Source organism: Toxorhynchites rutilus, chromosome 2 (assembly GCF_029784135.1).
Source record: "Toxorhynchites rutilus septentrionalis strain SRP chromosome 2, ASM2978413v1, whole genome shotgun sequence".
Classification (NCBI taxonomy): Eukaryota; Metazoa; Arthropoda; class Insecta; order Diptera; family Culicidae; genus Toxorhynchites; species Toxorhynchites rutilus.
In genome coordinates, this window is record NC_073745.1 from 248,432,396 (window position 1) to 248,460,335 (window position 27,940).

Consider the following 27,940-nt stretch of genomic DNA (forward strand, 5'->3'; position numbering starts at 1 on the left):
CAAACTGACAGTCGTGGTGTTATGATTTTGTTCACATTCTGTTTACCATATTGTGCTTTATTGGCGGAATCTTTCCGTGATAACCATGGAGGAAGTGCCCGCCAGCCCGGAATCGCTGAGGCAACGAAGATCTGGTAGAAAAACGAATTACTTTAAACGACGTAAAAGATCGTCTCTGATTTGCGACAAGAATATCACGGAGAGTACAAAATGTCCCGCCACTGGTGGTACCAGTTCACTGACGAATGCACCAGAGCGGGTTGATACGACCGAACCGGTAGTGTATTCCGTTAAACAGACGGATATTAATTTGCTTTATTTCGACGATGATAGTGACATCGAGTTTGTAAATGAAGATCCACTTGCTTCGGCTAGAATGTTGGAAAAGGCCAACCAAATCGAACTGGATGGTAAGGTTCAGCATTCGGAGGAATTCCTCCTGAATGTTAGGAACAGATTTGTGAAAATAAAAGATCTCATCGAGCCTGAAAATAGTACTGTCAAGGTAGAAGTCAAGCAGGAAACAAGTGTTCAGACTCCCAAGAAAGCGAATTATAGCTACACTCAATTTGACTTGGATTCGGAAATGTTAGGTGTTTGTGAAGCTGCCGATATTCTAGCTAGTCTAAATAAAAACCCAATCGACGAAATAAAAGATTGGAACAGTCCTTCAAAGAGTGTAGTTTGCAACAAAACACCAGAAACGCTCACCTCTGTAGCTGCCGGAAAGAATCGTTGGAGTAACATCCGTCAATGTTCTTTGTTTAGAGATTGTACAAGAAGTAAGTTGTTTTGGAACAACAGTTAATAATTTGTTAACGAGTACCCTTTTTTTAGCTTCGGATGGTTGTCCTAGTCCTAGCCGGATGAATGCATTGACATACACTATCGTGAATGATTTCAGTGATGATGGCACTGAGACGGAAACGAATATAGATTATTCGAAAATCAAGTCGGAACGATTGCGGCGACGATTGATAAAAATTCAAAGTGATATCAACAGTCCACCTCAGTTGGTGAATAAATCCAGTATTCGAAGAACATATTCTAGAAAAAAACAAGTGCGTAAAAGGACTAGTACTCCAAGAATGGCTGCTGTTCGACGACTAAGTTACGAGGATAAGGATTTTTCATCAGATGATGAAATCAAAAGTTTTGAAAGTTTGGATACCGACTCTGTCGATGAAATACCGCAAGAAACCCCGTGCAATTCAGATGACAATTTGGTGTCTAGTTTTTTGATCAAGGAAAATTTGAGACAATTATCTCAGATCTTCTCACGATCGAACAATTCACAGGAGAAGTCCGAGCAAGATTCGGGCTCTCTGAATCGAGAGCTGCCATTCAACAGATTCTCCCCTGAGTCAACCAAACCCATTTCCCTTCCAGCTTCGAAAAGTAACGAATCTCTGCACATTCTGAAAGTGGACTGGCTGTTTCGGAGTGATTCTGAATCGGAACGTGAATACTGCTCCGAAATGAACGAAGAACACAATTTCGACGGAGTGCATCGGTTGCTGGACGACGACGATGATTTTTTGGTACAGCTAAATTCGTCACCGAGAAATGAATATGCTGATTCCATGATAGTGAAGGTTGAAATAAATATGGCAGTCTCAAAGGTTGTGCAATCAAATAATCCAATATCTACTAAAAGGTATGTATGTAAATATTTTATACAACAGTGTTTCCAGCTACACGCTATGATTTCTGTTAAACTGTAATAGTTTAACCAGTTATTTCCAATGGAAAGTAAAGTCTCAGTTTATAAACGACTAATAAAAAAGTCGTTCTAGTAATACATTCCTTAATCGTTTGAGGGCGGAGGAGCGCGATAGCGCTCCTCTTGTTACTGCGGGGAGCATGTTTTATACGGTTCATCAAAGGATTGATGGATTCAACAAACTCGCCAAAATTTAACGACAAACAAATCTTGAACTTGGTTCTGGGATGCAAAGCACTGGTTTTAAAGATTATGAAGAATTTTTATCGTTATCACAACCACGTTTTCTTACTAAGCGTTCATGAGTCCAATCGCAAAACTGTTCATTGATTGATCTTCTAGTCTACCCCTTAAAATTACCTTTTCGTATAAAATTCCTAGTACTTCTACCAAAACTCGTCAACATAATATCAGATTATTTTCAGACGCAATTCTCGTTCGAATGTTTTCAACCTCTTGCAAATAACGGGCCTGATTACGAACGTCACTTCACGGTGAAAACGGAATAAAATGCATACAAATTACATAGAATTCATTTCGTTTTCACCGTGAAGTGACGTTCGTGATCAGGCCCAACATGTTTCTCCGTTACATGGAATGTTTGAAACAGAAAATATGATAGAATAAAGACAGTCCTAAATCGGACAATTCCTTTCTCGAGCTTTGCTCTTATCAGCACATTCGGCGATCCATTTTTATTTATATAGATAGAAGAAGATATGACGGTGCGTTTTATCACATTAAAATTCATTTCCACTTTCTAACAAAGATCAACTTCATCAGCGCGAACATCAAATGGACTAACAACGCATGTCACTATGTAATTGTAGAACACAAAAACCCTCACATTCCAAATTTGGTTCCATTTGCTTGATTAATTCTCGAGTTGTGCTGAAATTTGTGTTTCATTTGTATGATAGCCTCCCCTTCGAGAGGGGGGAAGAGTGCTGAACCAACATAGAAACGTTTATTGATCTCTAAAACCTCTATATGCCAAGTTTGATTCCATTTACTTGATTAGTTCTCGAGTTATTCAGTGTTACATTCGTATGACAGTCCAGTTACCATGTCGCCATGATTATTCCAAGGAGATACAAGAGTGATTTATAATTAGGTGTTGAGAAATGAGCAAATGAACTTTTCTATACTTGGTTATGACTACCACAGACTACTAGTTGAGAACCATTGGATTAAACGAAACAAAGAGCTTCTTCTTGAGCAATTATTTTTGGTTCAAGATTCGAATTTAGTTTTTTCGGTTCGCTGCTTGATAATATTTAAAACTTAAATCATTTTAAAAAATCGCTCGAGTTATGCAGAAATTTGTGTTTTGTTTGTATGGCAGCCTTCTCCGCCAAAAGTGAAGGGATTCTGAACCATCATGAGAACCTTTTCTGGCTCCAAAAACCCCTACATACAATTATTCACGCCGATCGGTTCAGTAATTTCCAAGTCCATTAGGATCAGACAGAGAGACAGAAATCCATTTTTCTATAAAAACGTGTAAAAACGTCGAATGAAGTGAGTGAAAAAAAGAGAAATGTTCATAATGAACGAAGTACATATGACGGGATCTTCTTGTTCAAAGTGTATGCAATAACCGCATTTTCCCTCCAGAATAACTGGAGGATTTTTCGTCGACGAAACCCTTGAGACTTGCACTATAGTCACACATGTTCTAGAGCATGTCACTTCTTCTTCTTTCTTTGTTTTTAAGAGGCTTTAAACTTTGCAGTTTATTCGCCTCTAACTCATATCACTCAGAATACATTCAAGGCGTATTGCTTGGGATAGAAATTTAAATTAAATTCTAATAAAAATGACGAAAGTAATACTACATGTGCGTGTCAACAATGATTTCTATATTATTGTTTTTTTTTCGAAATACAATATCTCGCGTCACTGTGCAGGCGCATACCATGATCCAGCAAGGCAAACAAACACACTAAAATCGTGAATGAGAATAGAGAATGAGGGTTATATGTATGGTATAAAGCCATTATATAGTTTACGACCTATTCTCATGTCTACCAAGTGTACAAGAGGAAGCTTGTATCTTCGATTTCGATGAATCAGAACGCGGTATTTCCGTTTGAATAACGGTTGAGATTTTTCAAATGTTCGATAGTTAATTTCATTACATATATTGTTTTATGCATAAATATATGTAAATAAAATTTTATGGAGTGCCAAAATCGGTTGGCGCAAATTTCTCATCGAATTATCATGAAATGAATGAGCCATGAGCGTTTAAAATTGAATCTTTCACGATGCGATCGATTTTCGTTTTTCAATTTGGATCCCCAATATGTTCCCCAAAAACATAATCCATAACGTGGCGTTCAATTGTGAAGAAAAACAGAGAAGGCATGAAAATCCTCATTGAATTATTTTGTCTTCTCAGTTTACATGGGCTGAGCTTCCGAGGTCACGACGAAAGCATAACGTATGTAAATTGTGAAAACTATAAGGTCATGTGTAACTTTTTGACTATGAAAGATGGATGCTCGAGTGCTGTCAGGAGATAAAGGAGAAATCCAGGCGATCGCAAAGAAGTCGGTTCCAAACGCTTATAATAAAGGGTGTGTCACATCAAATTGCATCACGGAAAAAACGCTGTAGAAATTTAATTTTTAGGAATTATATCTTCAGCTTTCGCTTATAATCAGATAAGAGTGTATAGATCACGTTGGCCATGCTTCACTGTAAATTTTTCGTAAATTTGGAAAAATGTCGTCGAACGAAAAAGAGCGTCGTGAATTAATCCTGTGCACTCATTCCGAGAATCCGGAGTTGTCACATCGGGACATCGGTAAGATGCTGGGAGTCGTCCAATCCACGGTCAGCAGAGTACTAAAACGATACTTCGAGAACCTAACCATCGATCGGAAGGTGAAGAACGGCAAAAATGGATGCTCCGTCAGTGAAAAAGATCACAAGCGCGTAGTTAAGCAGTTTAGACGTGATCCGAGAAGTTCGGTCCGGGATGTCGCCAATAAGCTGAATTTGTCAAGTGCATTCGTCCAGCGGACCAAGCAGCGGGAGGGCCTGCGTACATACAGGGTGGGCCATTTAAAGTGGAAGCATCTGGCAACCCCATAACTTTTGACAGAGATGTCAGATTAACAAATGTCATACCGCGTTGGAAGCGTCATTTCAGTACAATTTTAACCATGAAACAATACACACCTAAACAACGCGCTGAAATTGTTCAGCTGTACATTCAAAATAACTTCTCAATTGTGTTAACTAAACGGCGCATTTCAACTTGAATGGAGGAGTGAATAAACAAAATTGTCGGTTTTATGCTACTGAAAACCCTCAATTCATCGAAACGCAACCTCTTTACGACCAAAAAGTTACTGTGTGGTGTGGCATTTATGCCGATGAAGTCATCGGCCCGTACTTCTTTGAAAACGAAAATGGAGCAACGGTAACCGTGAATGGGGAGCGTTATCGGGCAATGATAACCAAATTTTTAATGCCATTTGTTCGTGAAAATGAATTGGACAATTAATGGTTCCAACAGGACGGCGCTACATACCATACAGCGGCTGCCACGACCAAATTATTGCGCGAAATGTTCCCCGGAAGATTAATATCGAAAAACGGCAATTATGACTGGCCACCGAGATCACCTGATTTGACGCCTCCTGACTTTTTGACGTAGGACTACGTCTTTCATTTCTATACCGGGGTGTAAAACCAAAGTTTCGAGAACGAAAGCGTTACGCTGGAGACCGAGATTTTGAGCGTTAATAGCTCTTAAACAACTGAACGAAATGGTATCATAAACACTTCATTTGAAAGATAAAATGTCTACGCGTCATATACTTGTTACTTTTTCATCCAAAAACTTGTTTCAATAGTCTTAAAATTGCTTTCAAAACAGGCTATTGAAATCAAAAATCGGTATATAAGCGAGCGCCGCTCGTAAACCCACTCAGTTATGATTGAACAGCGATTGGAGCATGTTGTCGCTGTTGTTGTGAAGCTAATTTCGTTTATCATGAATGCGCTGATGAACGGTGTCACCAAGAGCCTGTTTGTGCACCTAAGGCCAAAAGGGAATCCATCAGGAGGAGAGTGATGCCACGGTTCCGCTTGAAACATCGGAGCAGCCGCCACACACACACACACACACACACATACACGCGCGGAATTCTCGTTGCTATCATCGTTGCTGAAAAATAATCTGCCAGTTCCCCTAGGAATTGAAAAATACATTCATGCGAAATAGTTTATTTTAATGTTTTCTATCCATATAACACTGCAACCAAATACATTTGGTTTTGTTATTTTTCAATCAATCGCAATTAACAGGAAAGCTTCTGAATATTTTTTTCCCCATCAGTGGAAATTTTCGTATCCAATATTGGATGCATAACATGAAAAACGGAAAATGTTTCGTATCGCGAAAATTATATAATTTTCAATCGATTATTGCTCAGTCGCCGAAATTTTCATACTCAGAGAGTTCATTCTCCTCTAGTTTGCCTTCCAAATTGCCATCGTAAACCACACCTTCTCTCGATTCAATCACGCACGAAAAGCATACTGAAATGATATTCTGGTGGCGAAACCGATTCATTTTTCGTGAGGCGTAGTGCACAAATTACGTAACGCGATAAGGGGGGAGGGGGTAGATGTTGCGTTACTTTCTGTTTATTAGAGATAGGAAATTGCGTTACGAAAGGGGGGGGAGAGGTGGTTCAAAATTCGGATTTTTAGCGTTACGTAATTTGTGCACGACGCCTGAGGACATCGACAAGACAACATCGTTACTGAACGAGCTGAACGGCGAGGGATCGAGGGATTCATTACCTGGCCTGACCTGACCTGAAATGCAATCAGTTTGTTTTAACTGTGAGGGGCGCAGAAAAGCCGATGCTGATACTCTAGTGACCAAGAGAGTATCAGCATCGAAATACGGTTCCTCGGGAAGACATAGAAGCAGCCGCCACACACACACATACACGCGCGCAACTCTTTTCGTTTGCTGGTTATCGAGAGGAAACCTGGAAAAAAATGATCGTTGCTGAAAAATAATCTGCCAGTTCCCCTTGGAATTGAAAATTACATTCAAGCGAGTTTATTTTAATGTTTTCTATCCATATAATACTGCGACCACATACATTTGGTTTTGTGATTTGTCAATCAAGTGCAGTTAGCAGGAAAGCTTCTGAAGATTATTCTTCAGAACAAGGTTTTTTGTATCCAATATTGGATGCATAAAACCTTGAGTCTCCAACGTAACACTCTCGTTTTTGAAGTCACCCAAATATTTATTTATTCATTCATTCAGGATGGATTTATATTCAACTTCAAACTAATGATCTCTAAATCAACGATAGTCCTACGTCACCCTTGCGGTTATACCATAGATATAACCCACTTCCTGTTTTTTTATGGGGATATTTAAAATCCAAGGTATACACTGGTAAACCAAGGACCATGGCTGCGCTGAAAGACAATATCCGACAAGAAATTGCTGCCATATCGGCCGAAACATTGGGCAAAGTGATGGAAAATGCCGAAAAAAGGGCACATTTTGCGGTCAAGGCCAGAGGCGGTCATTTACGAGATATCATAATCAAAAAGTAGTTAGAACAAATCTCCTTGGACCAAAATAAATGAATTTCAAAAAAAAAATTTAAAATTCCACTTCTTTACTTTGCTATTGCAAAAACAAATCCTTCCACTTTAAATGGCCCACCCTGTACAAGGTTCAGAAGGCTCCTAACCGCGACGAAAGGCAAAACATGGTGGGGAAGACGCGAGCCCGGAAGCTGTATACCGAAATGCTGGCGAAGCCGCATTGCCTGGTAATGGACGACGAAACCTACGTCAAAGCGGACTTTCGTCAGCTGCCGGGCCTGTTGTTCTTCTCCGCAGAGGACAAGTTCAGCGTTCCGGAGGAGATTCGAAAGCAGAAACTATCCACGTTTGCCAAAAAGTACATGGTGTGGCAAGCGATCTGCTCTTGCGGAAAGCGGACCGCCCCCTTCGTGATGACCGGCACGGTAAACGGGCAGGTTTACCTTAAGGAGTGCCTACAGAAGCGCTTACTACCACTATTGAAGCAGCACGAGGGCCCGACCATCTTCTGGCCGGATCTCGCTTCGTGCCACTATTCAAAGGACGTGTTGGAGTGGGACGAAGCCAACGGGGTCACCTTCGTGCCAAAGGAAATGAACCCGCCCAACGCGCCGGAGCTTCGCCCAATAGAAAAATATTGGGCGATTATGAAGCAAGCCCTCCGGAAGAACCCAAAAGTTGTCAAATCGGAGGCGGACTTCAAGAGAAAATGGATTTCTGTTCAAAAAAAACTACAACCTGACGTTGTACATAACTTTATGGACGGGGTAAAGAGGAAGGTGCGAGCATACGGGCTTGGGCTCGAAGTATGAATAAAAAGAAAATGCCAAAAGTTGTTTAATAGTTTTTATTTTACTGTCTAAAATTTTCAAAAGGATCGGTCTACTGGGCGAATTTCTACAGCGTTTTTTCCGTGATGCAATTTGATGTGACACACCCTTTATTCATTGTAAGGCGCATGTTCTCAATATTGTTTTTCTGCACTCTTGCACGAATAATTCAAAAACAAGGAAATGTTTTTCTTCCCTCTCTTCCTTGGTATCATTTTTCATCCAAAGTCCAAAGTGCGATTACGAGTTGAGAAAATTTATGCAGCAGAAGATCCCGAACATGTGCAGAGTCAAGTGCACCTACAGCTCTAGGATGATCAACATATTTGAAACATATAATAAAGAAATTTGTACTTGTCTGGAAGAAATGTATCTAGGTGACACCAAGTGGAATGGTGATTCGGTTTCACTCGAACCAGGGCTGCAAGGATACATGCTGGGTTTCGATACAATTTTCTTCAATCGCTTGAAATTTCTCATTTACCGACATTATGTACCATACACTAAAACAACGAGAACTCTAATTTTGACAAAGTGAAATTATGAAATAAACTGTGAGTGTTCTATACGAAACCAAAATTTGTCGAGAAAATTTAAAAAAAAAAATGAAAAAAGGTTATGATTATGACTATTGAGAAGAAATCGCTTCTAGAGCTTCAACATCAGAGCAATTTTTTGGAAAACCTTTCTGCGACCGATTTGCGATTTAAAGTTCACCAGAAGAAATTTAACTGAAAAGATAATTTGTCTATGAAAACAAGACTCTAATATTATGTTTAGGAAACATTCTATCGCACTCCATGCAATGCAATGCACTTATACAATGTAATATTGAATTTATATACAATCTACTACGCACTGTTATGAAAAAAAAGCTCAAAATAAGAATTATACTCAGAAATGTTTGAAATATGAGGAAACACGAGTATAAATTTATGAACTTTTGGGTTCCTCGCATTCACCGTGTAGGTGCACAACTAGTCAATTTACTCAAGGGACGCCACTGATTAACTCATTAACACTTTTATTATAAATTTTTTAACCGACTGATTGCGCTTTGCTTCGTGCAACAGGCCAGCTTCAGAGAACAGTCTTTCTTTGTAAACACTACTGTGAAGTGCTGAAAGATAAACTCTAGCAAACCTTGCTAATTGGGGTACTGTTTAGAGTCTAATGACTACAAACTTAAGGGACGTGATTGCGATCCATTCGAAACGATCTAATAAAAAAGCTAGAACGGCTTGTAATTTTTCTCATTTTTCTAAAATAGTTTCCGGCATTCGGAATGACCAATTCCAATTTAGTTTTAAAAGCCGCCCTGCTGATTCGTCCATAATATGTGGTTGCACTTGCAAACGTAGTTAGTGGGCATCTGTTGAAGGAAGGAGGAGATAATCAAATTGTTTTTAAAACAAAATGTTTGTCTTTTGTCGGTTGAGTGTCCGTCTTACCCGACTTGATAAGTATTTTATTTTCGTCAATATTTCTAAAGTAAAACTGAAGAAAACTTTACCGCTGATTCGATAAACTGGAAGAGAAGTGATGGTAAAACATTCACGTAACGAAAAATACCCCAAAAAATTACTCGATATAAATGAAAACCTTATTTTCTGCAGATGAAAACTTACATCGAGCTGCTTTTATTTACAATTTGAACAGGAAGTCAGTTAGGTGTACACTAGGGTGCCAATGAATGTATGGAAAAAAATTGACCCTGAAACTTCAAAAAGTTACCCTATACAAAATGTTCACCACCTCGAAAAAACATCCTATACCAAATTTCAGCTCAATCGAACGTAAGGGAGAGTGGCGAAAAGCGATCAAAGTTTGAGTTTTTCGAAAATCGATGTCAAATGTCTTAAAATTGCATGATACCTAGGGTCATCTCGAATTTTTTTTTTTGTCAAAAATCGACACTTCGGGACTTTTTTTTCGGAATACCAAACGAAAAGTATGGTTTTGGGTGTCAATAAAAATAGTTATCTCGATTTTTCATTCGGAACTTCCTATGAAAAGTTGGTTTGCACAATAATATACCCTATGTAAAATATTAGCTAATTCGGACTTCATTTACTAGTGTCGCAGACGTTAAAATTTGAGTTTTTTTGAAAACCGAAAAACTGGAAATCGGGATTTTGACGTAGGATTACGTCTTTCGGGAACATATTGGGGTACAAATGGAAAATCGAAAATCTAGCACATCGTGAAAATTGTACAATTTCAAACGCTTATTGCTTAGTCATTTTATGATGGATTGATGAGATTTTTGCGTCAATCAATTTCGGAACTTCATAACATTATTCAACAGAGAATAAAATAATATATGTCATGAATCTAACTATCGAATAATTGGACAATCTCAACCCCTATCCTAACGGAAATACCCACTTCTGATTGGTCGAAATTGACGACACATGCGGCGGCTCGTGTACTTACAATTATTGGTCAGTTATTTCCTGATGGATTTACGAAATATTTGCTCCAATCGATCAGAGCACTCCATAACAATTCATCACAATTGATAAAATAATATATCATATGATACTAACTAGCAAAAAATCAAAAAATCTTTAAACGGAAATACCTCGTTCTGATTGGTCGAAATTGAAGATACGGAGAAATCGGCACAAGTGTATTCCCTAAAAGAGACATCAAAACCAAGCTGCCTGGGGAAAATCGGCATTGCAAATACATGAAAATAGAGGGAGCTTTTGATCCCACCAAAATGTATTCCCTAACAGAGATTTCAAATCCAAGGTGTCTGGGGGAAATCAGCATGTAAGTACCCTCGTGGTCGATAGTTTAACTAATGACGCGCACAAATGGATAGTGCTCATTGTAACTAGCGTGTGCATTGCTGATTGCATATCAAAAAATTTTTTTTTTCAAAAATCGAATTTTCAGACGGAAAACGACCAATTGCCAAAAAACATTTGACGAAACAAAATCGAGATAACTGTAAATCTCGACGAGTAATGCACTTTTAAGATATTTGGCATCAACATTTTTTTTCAAAACCTCGATTTTCGGTGATTTTTCGTTTTTCAAAAAAAAAATTTTAACGTTTGTGACACCAGTAAATGAAGTTCGAATGAGCTAATATTTTGCATAGGATATATTATCGTACAAATCAACATTTCATAGCAAGTTCTGTATGAAAAATCGAGATAACTATTTTTATTGGCACCTAAAACCATACTTTTCGTTTGGTATTCCGAAAAAAAATCCCAGATTGCCGATTTTTGACAAAATAAAATTTTTCGAGATGACACTAGATCTCGATCTCGTTTCATGCTATTTTAAGACATTTGGCATCAAGATTTTTTTTTCGAAAACCCGGATTTCCTTGACTCTCCCCTTGGGTGATTTTTCGATTTTCAAAAAACTCAAACTTTGATCACTTTGCGCCACTCTCCCTTAAGTCCGATTGAGCTGATATTTGGCATAGGGTGTTTTTTCGAGGTGGTGAACATTTTTTATGGGGTAACTTTTTGAAATTAGAGATGACCATTATTAATGAAAAGTTTACCACAGTAAATGTGGTAAACTGGATTGCAAGTTTGCATAATTAAAATTTAAAATAAAAATGTAATTTATCAATTATACAAGGGTGTCCATTTTTCCTACCTTGTCCGTTTTTCCCGATTTTCCCCTACTAATATAAAATATTTCAATATATCCACAAAAAATTCATCATTGCAATAGAAAATCATTGACAGAAAAAAATATGTTCAATATTCCTTGCAGAAACTTTTAACAGTAGGTGTACAGACTTTCTGATATACCTATCTCTACGAACACGCGTCAATTTAACGCGTGGACGAATACATAGAACAACACAACAAAAATGAAGATTTGTGTAATTAAGGTTAATAACATAATAATTGATACTGATTCAAAAAATAATCTAGTATTTAATTTTTCAATACTCAAACTAAGCAACTGAAATTTTTAAAATCTCTTCGCAATCTGACATCAATTGAGATTCTGTGTTTCGTTCTTTCTAAGGTTGTTTCTCGACAACAATTGTATATCGCTTGTTTCATTTGAGATAACGATATCGGATTTTTATGTGTAAAAATCTGTTTATTACTCCTGAAAATGTTATCTATTATTAGCTTCAAGCAGACATGCAGTTTCTCCCAGTTGCGCAGATTTGAAACATTATTTGAAATTATTATTCGAAGTTTTCACTCCATTGATTTAATTTGTTTTATATCCTTTGTTCCAGATGTATTCCTCCGTTAGCCGATATTGACCATGACCGCGAAATACTTGCCAGTAAACGTTATAAAACAAAAACCACTAAACCTCCAACGTCTACTGCGGGTGACTTCCCATCGGCCTCTGTAAGTACCACGCATATTACGGGAAACATTCCCTTGGAAAATCTTCCCGAGAAAGACGCATGCGCTCCGGTGAACACCGACGTAGTGCCACCTGTCGTAGGATTTAGCACGGCAAGAGGAAACAAGATTGCGGTGTCCGAGGAAGCGCTTCAGAAAGCGCAAGTTTTATGGGAAGATTTCGATGATTATCCATCTAAAGCTGAGTCAGCTTCGAGCAAGATTCTTGCGAAAAATGTAGCAATGCCACCTTTTGTAGGATTCAATACAGCAGGAGGGAGCTCGATTGCAGTGTCTAAGGGTGCGTTCGAAAAAGCTATAACATTATGGAATAATTTGGAAACTGAAATGACTTCGAATGATGTCCCTGCAATAAAAGAAGAGGTGCCATTTTGTGCAGGTTTCAGCACAGCAGGAAGAAGTACAATAGCAGTATCAAAAGATGCACTTGAGAAAGTAAAAACTTTTTGGAATGATTTCGAAGATTCTACTAACGATGAGAAGAAAGCCATTCCATCTTCCATTGGATTTACCACGGCAGGAGGAAACACTATAGCAGTGTCTAACAATGCATTAGAGAAGGCCAAATTTTTGTGGAATAATTTAGAAGATTCACTGAAGGATGAAAAGTCTCCGAAAAAAGGAGAGGTGCCATCTTTTGCAGGATTCAAAACGGCAGGGGGAAGCACAATAGCGATATCAAAGGATGCACACGCGAAAGCAGAAGCCTTATGGAGTGATTTCGAACATTTTCCTTCTAAAGATGAGAAAGCTTCGAACTACATTTTTGCGAAAAAGGAAAAAATGCCACCTTTTGCAGGATTCAGTACGGCAGGAGAAAGCTCGATAGTAGTGCCTAAGGGTGCGCTTGAGAAGACTCAAACTTTAAGGAATAATTTTGATGATGACATGTCTTCAGATAGTGTTCATGTGAAAAAAGAAAAGGTGCCATCTTTTGCAGGATTCAGAACGGCAGGAGGAAGCACAATAGCGATATCTGCGAATGCAATCGAGAAAACAAAAGCTTTATGGAATGATTTAGAAGTTCCATCCAGAGATGAGATGGCCTCGAACGAAATTCTTGCAAATAAGATGAAATTTCGAACTGAAACAGTGGAACGTAACCAAACGAGTACCGATGTGGTGCCACCATTCGCTGGATTCAGCACGGCAGAAGGGAACACGATAACGGTGCCTCAAAATGCACTTGATAAGGCTAAAACTCTGTGGAACGATTGCGATGATTCATTCGTGAACGAAAAATCCTCGAGCAATGTTCTTGCGCAGAATGTTCCGTGTCGAAATGAAACGTTAAAACGTGTCCCAGATGAGGATTGCGACCCGAAGACTCCAAGTAAGCGCTTCAAACTAAATGACGCGAGAAATGTTACCCGGTTTTCAACAAGCACTCCGAACTTCCCTCTGAAAGGTCCACATCCAGAGGGACAACAGGCCGATGAAATAGTCGCAGTGGAGCAGTTTTTCGCAGATCTGGATGATCGAGAATTCCAGCATATGCTCTGTGGAAGTGAAACTGTTTCCACGAATTCTAACAGAGCACGACCACTCAAGCAGGTTTGCTTGATGAACCGCTTTGAGGAGAACAATCCCTCCGAATTGAGCTTATCGGGGGTTGTCCAGTGGGATGATAGCTTTGGCGAAGCGGTAGCTAATCTTAGCGCAGGTGTAACGGATGGGCTGAAGCCTGCTCAGCATATCTTGGATGCTCGGGGACAAGCCAGGAAGCGTCAGATGGAATACATAAAAACGAAACCGGAGTCCGAACGGAAGCCAAGAATGAATGTATTTGTGGAGAAGAAACTTCAAAGCGAGCGGTGTACAATCCAGAAATATGTTGGAGGTTGTAAACCATCCCCAAAAGATCTAGGTGATGTTTCGGAACGGATTAGAATGGTAACAGCAGAAAACGTTGCGAATTTCAAGTTCGACATGGTCAGCTTATACGGGTAAGTAGCAATACCAGTCATTCCATGCAAAACCGATATAGTGGTTCTCAGATTTTTGTGAAAATTTGTGGTTTTGCCCTATAATGCAAAATATTAGATCCGTATTTCTTATTTTTTCATTTAGATAACCATTTCTAATTTAAAGTGGTTCGAAAATCAAATTTTCCATCATATTTGATATAGTAAGTACATTTAAAAAAAGGGGCTTGGTCTATTCACCTAGAGTCGCAATTTAAATTTTCTCATGCATACAAAAACGTAATAAGAAACACATAACGTTCCGCATAACGAGGCTTGGTTTAGTGGCATGTTTTTTCGGGGTCAAAGCCACAAAAGGAACCTCTTCAAGAGCAGAATATTCTGAGGTATATCAGCTTTTGTAAAAAGAACATTGTAAATCGTTATTTACCTATGCCCCCAAACATCAAAGTAATTTCTATGCTAATTAATCGCTGGGATTTAATAAAATATCTGTTCACCTCTCCTGGAATATGTGAACAGTCGTCCAAACTGATGATTTGTCCAACATATCAGATTGATAAACTAAATTTCACGTGAAATTCCTTATATAACATGCGCACAGAACTACGGCCAAATTTATATTTTGACATGCGGCAGCTCTACTGAAGTACAGGGTGACTCAAAAGTCATTAAATTCTTCGAACATAAGGTGACTATCAACACGGCATCTATAGTCAATAGTTATACTACCAAACAAGCAGGTGACTACTCTTTCCCAACTACTTCTACTTTTGTATCCCATAAATTAATTAGATTGAATTTAGGTGATACATCTTTCCCAGATTCAGTGGCGTAGTGTAGGAGGGGCGGAGGGGGTGGTCCGCCCCGGGTGTCACCCTTAGAGGGTGACTCATGACTATGACAAGTATATTATATTGAAAAAAAACATGATTTTGAAAGACCGGTAACCGGTTATTACTTATGGAATTATCTAACAAAACAAGTCACTATGGAAAGGTCCATGTTACAGAATCTTTCATGTTTTTCTTGTTTTTTCGTCATATTACATCTTTCATTTCTGTACCGGGGTATAAATTCAAAGTCTCGAGAACGAGGGGGTTACGTTCGGAACACAAAGTTTTGAGCTTTAATATCTCTCTACCGAATGAATGAAGTGGTTTGAAAATAACATTATTCGAAAGATAAAAGACGAGAGATGTTTTTTTCACTTATTGCCAATAAAAACTTGTTTCAGTAGCTCAAAAACTGCTTCGAATGCAAACTTTTTGAATTTTCATAAATAGCGATAGCTTCTTGAAATTTCATTTCAGTCTCGATTGGTCTGTGATTGATGCATGATACACGATCTGTCGGCTGATCAACCTCTGTCAGTTTCTTTTTTACTGCCGTTATGAACGAACACGCAAAATCGATTGCTTGTGAATGGACCTAAGGGGGAAAGTATAATTTCGCAAATATTTGTCCGTCATATAGGAAAATTTATTTTGTATGATTGAATAAGCTTATCTTGATGATTTGAGTGTCGAACATCAAAAAGAGACCTCAAACGAAAGAATATCATTTCGAATATATTTAAAAAAAACGCAAGACAATTCAAAGGGAAAACAAAATATCCATTCATCCATTTATTGAGAATTGATTTAGACGCAACTTCAAACAAATGATTACTACGTTAACCTTGCGGTTATATCTCAGATATAACCCACTCTAGTTTTTTTTTGACGTAGGACTACGTCTAACCGGAAGATATAGGGGGTGAAATGGAAATCTAGGCACTGAACAAGTAAGAAAATATGCAAGATTTGGAACGCTTATAACTCGAGCATTTCTCAATAGATCGCAAAGGTTTTTGCATCAATTGATAGGAAATATATCTACGCATCTACCATAACGAATAACATTTCATTTTTCTTGAGATAAATAATTAAATAATTGTGAAATATCAAGCATTGTCAAAATGCACTATGTGCCCATTTTTGATTGGTCTATTCTGTGCTCCTCAAATCGTACCGACCAAAACGGGCAACCAGAGCAACAGCGAAATAGAATGAAGCACGATTGGAAAGGAAAAAGAAAAAAATTAACGAAACATTGGTCGCAGTCTCACACATGCGTAATTCTCTACCAGCCAGTCAGCTTAAAAATCCCCGTTCCGCTGCCGTAACGATCATTCTCATTCAAACCGTACACCACATCGGTTCGCATCACAACACATCAACAAACCAACCCAAGCAGCCATGTCTGGACATGGTAAAGGAGGAAAATGAAGGGAAAGGCAAAATCCCGCTCAAACCGTGTTGATCTGGAGTTCCCCGCAAGGGTAGCTAGGCCGAGCGCGTTAGAACCAGTGCACCAGTCCACCTAACCGACGTTATATAGTTTCGGCCGCCGAAGTGATCGAGTTAGCTGGCAAAGCTGGTCGCGACGATAAGAAAACCCACATTCGGAACAGAACACATTCGGTTCGGTGGACATCAAGACAACAACAGGCAGTTGCAGCGAGTGGCGAGTGGCAAACGCAATCGCAAAACGGCATCAGGTAGCAGAAGAAAAAAGTTTGTTCTTTATACAAACTGCTTTGGTGGCAAATCCAGAACAAGGCGGCATCGAGGGCGTTCGAAATGGTTTTTTTCAAAAGCACGAGTACTAAGTTTTCTAAATTGGAACCATTCCATAAAACAAGGCGCTTTTCAGGGCCATTAAACCTTCCAAAAAAGAGTTTAGGAAATACAGTTCAATGCTTTCTAAAACAATATCCAAAATAATAATAAAACACAAATTGATTTTTTCATAATTTGTTTGCCAGGATATGATGAGTATGTGAATTTGGCAGTTGTTCTGAGCTTATTGATTTTCACCAATTCTTAAATTGCTTCTAGATTGAAAGTACAGTAATTTACACTTATCTCGACATTTAGCTAATTGGACGGATCTGTAATGCGACATATTTAGTTGGACATTTTTGTAAACATAGAGTTCGGGGTCCAAATTATGACCCCACATTGAAAGTCGACACTGTACCACTGTCATCGCAAATGTTCAATTACAGGTTAAAATTACCTCCAATCCGATACTGAGTGGTGGTAATGCGACGTGCCATTGAATGTAATTTACTGTAAAATATGTCACAAGCTGGATGGGAAGAAATTTTCCAACTGTGAAAGCTGTGGCGAGTGGCAAATGCAATCGCTAAACATAAAGGTTTAGCCGAACAAGATGGGGATATCGAGTGATAACAAAACAATAAACTCTTTAGATTGAAGATAATTTTGTGATCCTGAAAAGGACCCTTTTTAGCCTGCATGTGAATCCAACGAGCGAACAAATCGTAATGAATGTATTTTTTTGCCATCGCTCCCTTTTAACGCTCATTCGTTCGTCTCGTTGGACTCGCCCCTCTGGCTGAGTCTGCCGATTTGTCTCTATCCTGTGAGTGTGTACCGCTAGAGTATAAAACACGCGGACCCCAAAAAAATATCTTATTTTCTTTCAAACCGTAAACCCGTGTGGTTGTACGGCATCGGCATCGTGGACGTAACAAAGGAGGACAAGTTAAGGGAAAGGCAAAGTCTCACTCGAACCGTGCAGGTCTCCAGTTCTCTGTTGGTTGCATTCACTGATTGCTCCTCAAGGGTAACTAGGCCGAACGGATTGGTGCCGGAGCACCAGTATACCTAACAGCGATTATAGAGTTTCGGCCGTCGGAGTGCTCGAGTTGGCTTGCAAAGCTGCTCACGACAATCAGAAAACCCGCATCAAGAACAGAGCAGCTTCGGTTCGGCGCTCATCAGGGCAACAATTAGTTTCAGTGAGTGGCAAAGTGTTTCTCCGGCACGTCGCATTAAATGTAATTTACTGAACAACATGTCACAAGCTGGATGGGAAGAAATTTTCCAACTGTGAAAGCTGTGGCGAGTGGCAAACGCAATAGCTAAACAGGGAGGTTTAACCGAACAAGATGGGAATATCGAGTGATAACAAAAACACGGGGGTCTTCGTAGCCACTTGGTTACGCGTTCGCTTACCAAGCGATCGATCGTGAGTTCAAACTCAGGGCCCTCAATTGACCATCTTTGTGTTGTTATAGAATAACAACGTCCACGCAACCATCATCAGCGATGGAAATCGATCCACGGTCGAAATAAGATCGATTCATCCTTACAACTGCTCTGCTCTGCAAGAAACATCGGGCTGCTGTTCTATAAATAACTCAACAATGATCAATATCAACTGTCTCCGCTGTCCGCTCTGCTGAACAATGGATGAACAGAAAGAATGCCCTTACGCCTAAATGGCTACTACTGTGTAATTTACCATAATGTAATGGAACAGAAAAAACTTAACGCCTAAATGGCTACTACTACCCAGTCTACTTTGTTGTGCAAAATTGGTCCCAACAAATGGTGTCGACAACGGTACCGATATCGTGCCATTTTGCAATGATTCTGTAGACCTACCCTTCGTATTTGACAACCAATTATGAGCCAACATTGGGCCAATCTGGCACCGCGTCGACCACACGCAAAACTGCTCGACCCTTATTATGGCTCTGTTTCTTTTCAAGGAAATGAAAATAAAATGTGATGAAAGAAATACTGTTGATAAAAAATATGTATTTTATTTCTAGAAAAAGCAATTTACACTTAAATACAATTGCAACTTGAAATACAATCATCAACTTATCGGTTATTCACTTAGTTTTATAATGTACATCTAAATATATATTCATGTTAAAAGTATGTGTAGTATATAATAATATTGATGTGAATGCCTGCTGTCGGTGGAGCGGTGGAAGGCAATGCGGGATTAACCTGAAAATAAATAAAATAATTAATACGAAAGTATATTATACGTTAGAGATAATAGGAACGATAACAAAAACGATTCCTTGGTCTAGAAAAAACCAGAAACAAGGAACCGTTTTTACTATTAGGTCGATTCCGTTCATAACAAAAAACATGAAAACTATGCAACAAAAATAAATCATTGTACTGTATCACTGTATTTACTATGATGCCTGTTGAAGCTGGAGCAATAAAAGGCAATGTGAAATTAACCTGAAATAAAAATAATAAATAGTATACATGTATATAAAATATTATAGCCTATAGAAACGATATTATTTTTATTATATTACCGGAATAAATATTCGTTATCAGATATCAAATATTTATTCCGGTCACATCCCTAGATACGGGAAAAATATCCGGCACAATTATTTTAATAATTCAACTGCCTCTATGTCTCTGCCGATCAATACAACAGATTTTTCTGATAGAACAGTGAAATAAACTTACTCACCTGTCCTATCTGTCTACTCTGCAGTTCGGGAGTTCGATCAAGCCAATCTGAAACGAATTAAATTGAGTTTAAACTGAAAATAAAAGCAATTTTTAATACTTACAAAAATCGTTTCTCTTTCCAAAAACTGTTGTGTTGTGTTTTGACAGTTCAATGAGGAAAAAAACGGCTGCTGTGATAGCGATTCGCTCAATTCGTGTACTTTTGTAGCACTTTTCGTCACTCGGTCGACACTGTGCTTATAACCGCTCGAAAATATAGGAATCTGGGTAACGACTGTGTAATTTATAATTTATAGGAACATAAACATATGTACATGTACACGAATAAAACCCGGCTCTGTTACAGCTAAAATGCTAATGAGCCTAATAAATAAATAAATGAGATAAAAAAAAACAAAAACACAACACCAAAGGTTCTTTTCAGAACCATCAACATATTCATAAAGAGTAAACAGTAAACTAATCCATTTTTAAGGTAGATAGGTAGGTATTCACGTGGGAGAAGAAAATAAAACATCTTTTGGAGAGGCTTATCAGAATTGAAAACAATTAGAAATTTATGGTCTACGATGGTTAACACGTTGAGTCCCGTACCGTTAGTGCTGCGCATTCATTGAGCCCGCAACAAGAGAGCGAAAACGCGCTTAACGGCAAGAACAATATCAGTGTCGGTCTCAGCTTCCAAAGATAGTTTTTTGATAAGATTTATTTGAGTCACATTCCAACATCCAAAAATAATCCATAATTTATTTATTTTCTTATTTTTGTAACTGTCAGTTCGTGTGATCATCGCGTGAAGATTTTATAATTTTTTGTTATGGCAGGTTTGAATATGGCAGGTCCGGAATAAAATTAGTTTATGTGTTGGATTTTTCATTAGGTTACCTGCGCAACAAAACCATGTCAACTTTGAAAAATTATTGCTAGAAAAGGAAAAAACGCCTCACTGATTCTTGAATATGTTATGTAAAAAGACCTGAGCTTTCAAGAATATATATAAAAAATATAGCGCCCCTTGTCTCTAAACCGTGTAAATTATGAAAAAAAATACAATCAACCATCACTAAAACGGTCGGCAACTCAATCAGGAAAACCAGGAATTTATTTTCACCAGAAAAAATCAGGAAATAACCAGGAATTTTCATTCAAAACCAGGAAAAATCAGATGGATTAATATTTTTAGTTAACGGAGCTTTCGTCGACAAGAGTTAAGAGTTAGAGTTTCTAGTCGATGCAAGTCTGATTCTTCATCTCCCCACAAACACAACCATACAAAAGTTATACCATTCTACCGATTAATTTATAATTCAGGCCTGTCGTAAAACGTGAGTATTAATAAATTAATTACTAAAAATAACAAAAATAATAAGAATGAAAATAGTCGCTACCAAAGAAAAAGAGCAAAGAAAATCGCATTCGTAGGTACAGTTGAAAACAACTGTAATTTGTCTATTTCCACTGAAACGCAGAATACAGACACGAGTCAGGTCGTAAGCTCATTTGGGCAATCTGGAAGTAAGTGGTAGACCTGATCCCATGCAACTCAAAGGCTCTAGTGCTAAGCTCTTTCCGCGTATGTTTCCGGACAGTGGAATAGCACCAAAAATTTAGCTCAAAAGAACTAAAATGAGCTACTTGATCACAACATACGGTGTTGTGTACTGGACTTGATCGACGGATTGAAGAAATGTTTTGAAGCTAAACCTAGTTTGTTGGAGAAAGCGGGTCAACTCAGCATGGACGGTCCCCATGTTAATTGAAAAGTAACTACGAGCTCACGAATATAGGTAGCCGCGGTTTGCATGTTATGCACAATTCATTCAAAGAAGGAATGGAAAAGACTGGTTGGAAAATTTAATAATTTCTCCAGTGCTTGTACAGCCTGTTTAAGAACGTTTCGTGAAGATATGCGGAGTACTCTTCAACTACTGGAAGTTATCCCTGAAGTTTTGCGGAGTAAGATGGATCGAAAACCAACCGGTGGCAGAGTGACGAGCCTGTGGCGCCTTTTCTTTTCTCCGAACTGACGAACCTTATCAAACCAGTAATGGATAAATTTGCCTGTACTTTTGAAAGGGAATCTGAAGTCCCTCATGAACCTCCGATGATTCGTTTCTGCCAGCATCTGTCAACAGTGTTGTAGAGAAAAATCAAGTCTCTGAGAAAAATATCTTGATTTTTCGACAGAACTGTAAAGAGTACTACAAAGCATTTCTTCGAAAAATGTAGGAACGATTACCTTTGTCGTATCCCGTGACACGCTATATTTCTTGTATCGATCCAACAGTAATTACAAACTATCCTGATGTTGCAAAAAAGTCTTGAACATTTCGTGGAGAAAAATAGAATCAGTGGAACCGTGGCGGACAAAAGTTAACAGGAATTCATCGAGTTTTGTGATACGCTGGGTTCGTGCGATATGCTGAAAACCTATAGAAGAACGTTTGTACATATTGTGGGCGAAGAAACGCATAGGTACAGCGGGAAAAGAATATATAAGAATATTAAAAAATATACACTAATGGTGTACAAAAAAATCCACCCCTATTTGAAAACGTTATTGAAAGTTTTTTCAAACTTTTCGATATTCCAGTCAATACTACGTGGAAGTAGGTAATTAGCAAACCATTTTGCCTTTTCAGTATCGTTGACTTATTTTTTAGAAAAACAAAAAAAAATACTTTTGTTCCTAAATGGGTAATTTTAGAGATTACATCTGACACAAACATAATTTTCGGAACTGTTCAGTCAACTTTTTTGTTCGTAGTGACGTGTTTTGACGTTGTGGAAGCTTCCGGGAAGTGGGTGGAAAGCAAATCTCAACACAGGTTCGAAATTTGATTGTGCGTGACTTCCAGCGTAAGGAGTCTCAATGAAATGGGTAGATTCATGTCGTTGGGTACAAAAATGACTTCGTTGGTTTGTTACCACTACAGGACATCCTTTGAATAGTGGCATGCAGCTAGATCCGGGTAAAAAACTGTAGGGTCATCGTGTTGCTTTAACAGAAGAAGCAGACGCTTCTGTAGACACTTCTTGAGGTAGATTTGACCGTTTACAGTCCCAGTAGTCACGAACGGCGCACTCCCTTTACCACATGAGTAGATCGCTTGTCAAATCATGTATTTCTTGGCAATCTATGAAAGTTTCTGCTTCCTTACTTCCTTCGGAACAATACAGTTGTTCTGAGCGGTGAAGAACAGTAGCCCCAGGAGCTGTCGGAAGTCCGTCTTGACGTAAGTTCATCATCCATGGTGAAACAATGAGGATTCGTCAGTTTCCGGACCTGGGACTTTCCCACCGTATTTTGCCGTTCGTCACGATTTGGAGCCTTCGGTACTTTGTACGTATGCAGTTCCTCCCGGTCCTAGGCTCTCTGAATGAAAGACTTGGACAGATTCAACTTTTTGGCCACATCCTTGACCGAAGCATTACGATTCCGCTTCAACGCTTTCACGACGCGCTTGTGATCCTGATCACTAATAGAATTCGGACAGCATTTCTCTATTCGTTCGATTCCCAGAGTTCTGTAGTCACGTTTAATCACACGACTCACCGTTGTCTGCACGATTCCGAGTTGTTTTACGATGTCCCGATGAGAGAGTTGAGGATTTTCCAGATGCTTGCGTAAAATCAATTCGCGACGTTGTTTTTCGGGTGACGCCATTTTTTACAATTTTCGAAAAACTGACAGCGATAAAAATACAGTGTAAACAATGCACTCTAACACTTCTTCTACCGAAATTTTCAAAAGAAAGTACCGAATAAGTAATTTTCTACAATGTTTTTTCTGTGATGCAATTTGATGTGGGACACCCTTTATGGCTTCCGATCGACATTTTGTGCGTGAATTCGTAAGAATCCATGCTGAAAATATGGCTGGAGGATAACTACACTTCCTAGCAAGATAATGACCCGAAGCACACTGCGAAGAGAACAGCAAGATCGGCTCGGATCAAACGAATGATGTGGTCACCCCAGAGCCCCAACTTGAATCCTATTGGAAATTTATGGGCGATTCTGGTCAACAAGGTGGATAAAAGTATTCTGCTGCGTTGAAGATGGCTTGGTACGAGCTGGACCCCCAACACCTCCGGAACCTCGTGGAGAGTATACCAAAGCGTTGTCAGTTGGTTATCAATGCTAAAGGGGGTCTAATTGACTATTAATAATCTGTTTTTATTTGTTTTTATTATTATTATTTTTAATAAACCATGAAGTGGATTTTTTTGATGTCATATCCTAAAAGTACCCACTTTTTTTTGTTCTTCTAAAAATAAATCAACGATACTGAAATGGCAAAAAGGTCTAATAATCACCTACTTTTACGTAGTATTGAGTTTTGATTTTTTAAAAGTTGATTTACACTTTGATTTCAAATGGGGATGGGTTTTTTGCGCCAAAGGGTGTGGCGCTCTTGGTCCCGAAACCACATAAACCATTAAAACCAAATATCGGGTTTTTCAATAAGAGCGCTACACAAGGTTTTTTTTTAAAAAAATCAAAAACGATTTTGGATATCAATGAAATTCTTTATTCATGTGAAAGTACATTTGATGCCATTATGTATGGAACTCGATTTCTTTTGCATGGCCGCCACGGGTACGCTTGCAGAAGTCCAGTGGCTGTCGCTGTCGCACACTCTGAACCCAATTCTCGACGGTTTTCAAGCATAAATCGGCCGATACTGCTGCAATTTTACGTTCGATATTCGTACGAAGTTCATCAATCGTTGCTGGTTTGTTGACATAGACTATATACCTGACGTAGCCCAGCGGGAAGTAGTCTAACGGCGTCAAATCGCACGACCGAAGCGGCCAATTAACTGGGCCATACCATGAGATAACACGCTCACCAAACTCGGTTTTCAATAAATCGATTGTGAAATTCGCTGTGCTTGTGGCGCCGTCCCGTTGAAACCACATATTGTCCAATTCCATAAATATTCGGTTATCATTGAGCGGTAGCGATTCCCATTCACAGTAACGAGCCGGTCTTGATCATCACGGAAAAAATACGGCCCTATGACGCCGCCGGACCATAAACTGCACCAAACCACGAACATACGACGCTTCTGGTGGTCAAGTGGCTTCAGTTCATGCGTCAATTTGATCTTGTAAGGATGTAGGCCAAGATCTTTTCGCCAAATTCGCCACAACAACGTCACAGAGATGCCCTACGCTTGAGAACGACTTGTGAGACACTGATTTGGGTCTTCTTCAATTGATGCGCTAGCGGCAGCAATATTCTCGACACTAAGGGCACTTCTTTGTCTCACTGGCAAGGGAACATTTTGTACTGTGTCTGTGGATTCAAATTAACCCACTAGACGCTCAATTGTTGGCAGGACGCTTATGACGACCATAAATTGGACGTAGCGCTCTTAAAGTTGAGGCCATTGACTCGGTATTTCGGTAGTACATTTTAATAATCTCGACTCGTTGTTGGATCGTATATCTTTCCATTATGAAATGGTAACCCTTACTGAAGAGAGCGGGGAAAAATATGGTGTCGTTTGCTATCCCTATCGGTCTACTTTTGTAACTTCCCTATTGAAATACCCGTTACTATCAATAATTACGGAAACAAAATCCATTTTTTTTGCTAGCTTAATATTTTTTAAAAGAAGTTAATTTCTTTTTATTTTATATGTCGATCATATTAGATCAAAAGTTATGAATTTTTGAGAAAAGTCAATTTTAGAAAAAATGGAAAAAATAATTTTTTGGACCACACCGAAATGGAAATGGTCACCCTGATGAAAAAATGAAAAAACGGGTCTAATATTTTGCGATAAAGAACCGGTTTGGCATGAAATGGCAATAAAAAAAATTGAGCGAAAACTACATTTTTACTTTTTTAGCCGAAGTCACTGTTTGGAAAACATCGATGGCTTTCCTTTGGGGGATCCCGACGCCACCATTAACCTGATAGAAGACGATTACTGTCAGGCTGGGCTGCGCGAAATCAGTTCAACTTTTCTCGCTGCTCCTGGGATCGATCCGACTCTCGTACCAGATGGATGGATCGAAAATGCGTGGAAATGGATTGTTCTAAAATTATCCTCCATGGAGCGAAATCTTTCATCACACTTCCACGGAATAACAACCCCTGATAATGTGTACAATCAGTTACTGTATCGTTATCATGTGGAAATTAACTGCGTAAAGCGATCTGTGATACGGAAGATGTTGGAAAAAGATGACATACCTAGTAAACGGATGGTTCTTTTCGTGTCTCGAGTGTTCAGGGGTCAGAGCCTGTTTGAAGCAGAAATTGAACTGAGTGACGGCTGGTACGCTTTGAGAGCAATCATAGACCCCCCTTTGACGCTGGCTATCTCCAAAGGGATGATAGCGGTGGGGACTAAACTGATGATCCAAGGCGCAGAACTAGTGAACTTAACCGAAGGATGCACGCCTTTGCAGTTGCCAAGCGATGTAAGACTGAGAATCCATGCTAACTCCACTCGCAGGGCTAGATGGTTCTGCAAATTAGGGTTGTATGAAGTGCCTAATAGCTTTCTCGTACCTTGCAATAACATTTTGGATAATGGCGGACTCGTGACCAGATTGCAGGCGGTTGTGATCCGCGTCTATCCGATGTTGTATGTTGATCAGACAAAAAACGGCAGCTTGGGATCAGGTAACTAATTTCAGTGTATTTGAAAAATGCTCAAATGATTATGAATATATTTTAGTTTTACGATCGGAACGTGCAGAGCGTCGATGTTCAGTAACGAACGATGCCGCGAGGTTCGAAAATTTCCAGAAGCTCTTCAGTCAGATTCAAAAAGAGATAGAAGTCGAGAAGAGTGAAAAACTCGTTCATAAATCGAAGAGCTTGCTTTACAAATCTGCGTCAACAGCAGAGCTGTTGGAATTAATTGATGCTGGTCTTGATATCTCATGCATTGAGGTTAGGTCATAAATATAACTAACAGACGTCGAAGTTTGTGTTAACTGTTTTTATATTTCAGATTGATATCAGTGCAACGCAGAGAGATGTTATACTGGAACATCACCGACGCAAACAGGAAGAAAATTTACAGGAAATAAATCGACGCGTGAAGGAACGTATGAAAGATCAGAATAGAAGACAAAATGTAACACCAATGCTCAAAGCTCGTGTAATGGATGCCCGAGCCCCCGATAAGATCCTACTTTTGACAATATGGCGTCCGCCTGAACATCTCAACGAAATTATTCAAGAGCGTAAAATATTAGAAATCTGCAATACGAAAGCAAATGGTACCAGAAATGGAGAGCTGCAACTTACAGCAGGGAAAAGCTGTACCTACAACTTGTTGAATCAGCCGCAAATTGAGCTGCCCGTTGAGCGGTTTAGAAAGCTCACAAAAATATCGGAAATTGATGTCACGAACTTTCGTCCTCCATTCAATGAACTTGACACTATTGGTGTTGTTGTTCATATTGGTAATTTTGAGGCCAACAGATTTCAAACGATTTACGTCGCGAATCTTAGTATGAACTTACTTCGCATTAATTTCTGGTCTGGAATCAGAGCGTTTGCTTACGAAGATGTGGTAAAGCCGCTGGCAGTTCTTTGCATCTCGAATCTACAATGGCGACCAATTAATGCTTCCAGCGTAATTCCTATCGCATTCGCCTCCGAATGTACCACATTTAGTGAGAGTTCGAAAGCAATTCATTTCGTAGATGAATTACAAAATTTTCACTCTTCACTGGCTACCATCGATTTGGAACTATTTTCTAATGAGTGCTGTCAGAGAATTGAACAAATCAAAGAGAGAAATCTGTCGCGAATATCAAATGGTCGAACATCAATGCAAAATCGTCACGGAACGTCTTCCATCGAGTGTTCAACTCCTCTCAGATCTGTTCTAAGCAGTATTAATTCAACAGAACAAACCCGTACTCATCCTTCACCAAGCGTTGGACAGTCCACCAGTTTGCAAAAGCGCAAAATTGAGCAGTTAGCTGCCGCTTACAAAAGTCCACCAAAATTATCCCCAATCATAATGCGCAGCAACCCTCGCGCGCGTAGAAGCTTTAAAACTCCAGCTAGGCTGGATAGACGAATCGAATCAACCCACAGGGACGACACATTATAGTATTTGTTGAAAATATGTTATTGTTAGATCGTTGGTTTCTAGGTTAACAAATCGCAATGAATTGTTTTAGTTTTAGTAAAGTATTTCTATTCGTTA

General features: G+C 39.0%; 1 protein-coding gene and 1 long non-coding RNA gene across 2 annotated transcripts; one reads left to right on the forward strand and one right to left on the reverse strand.

Annotated features, from left to right (window-relative positions):
• Window positions 1–15: 15 nt before the first annotated feature.
• On the forward strand, window positions 16–27,940 carry LOC129768479 (breast cancer type 2 susceptibility protein homolog). The gene is made up of 6 exons (XM_055770165.1): window positions 16–782; window positions 838–1,657; window positions 12,383–14,464; window positions 25,613–26,394; window positions 26,450–26,667; window positions 26,729–27,940. The coding sequence occupies exons 1-6, from the start codon at window positions 86–88 to the stop codon at window positions 27,842–27,844; spliced, it is 5,715 nt and encodes a 1,904-aa protein (XP_055626140.1). The 5' UTR covers window positions 16–85; the 3' UTR covers window positions 27,845–27,940.
• Window positions 19,127–19,894, reverse strand: LOC129768480 (uncharacterized). The gene is made up of 3 exons (XR_008741680.1): window positions 19,851–19,894; window positions 19,748–19,794; window positions 19,127–19,503 (listed from the first exon to the last, which is right to left on the reverse strand). It is a non-coding gene; the product is annotated as an uncharacterized LOC129768480 (long non-coding RNA).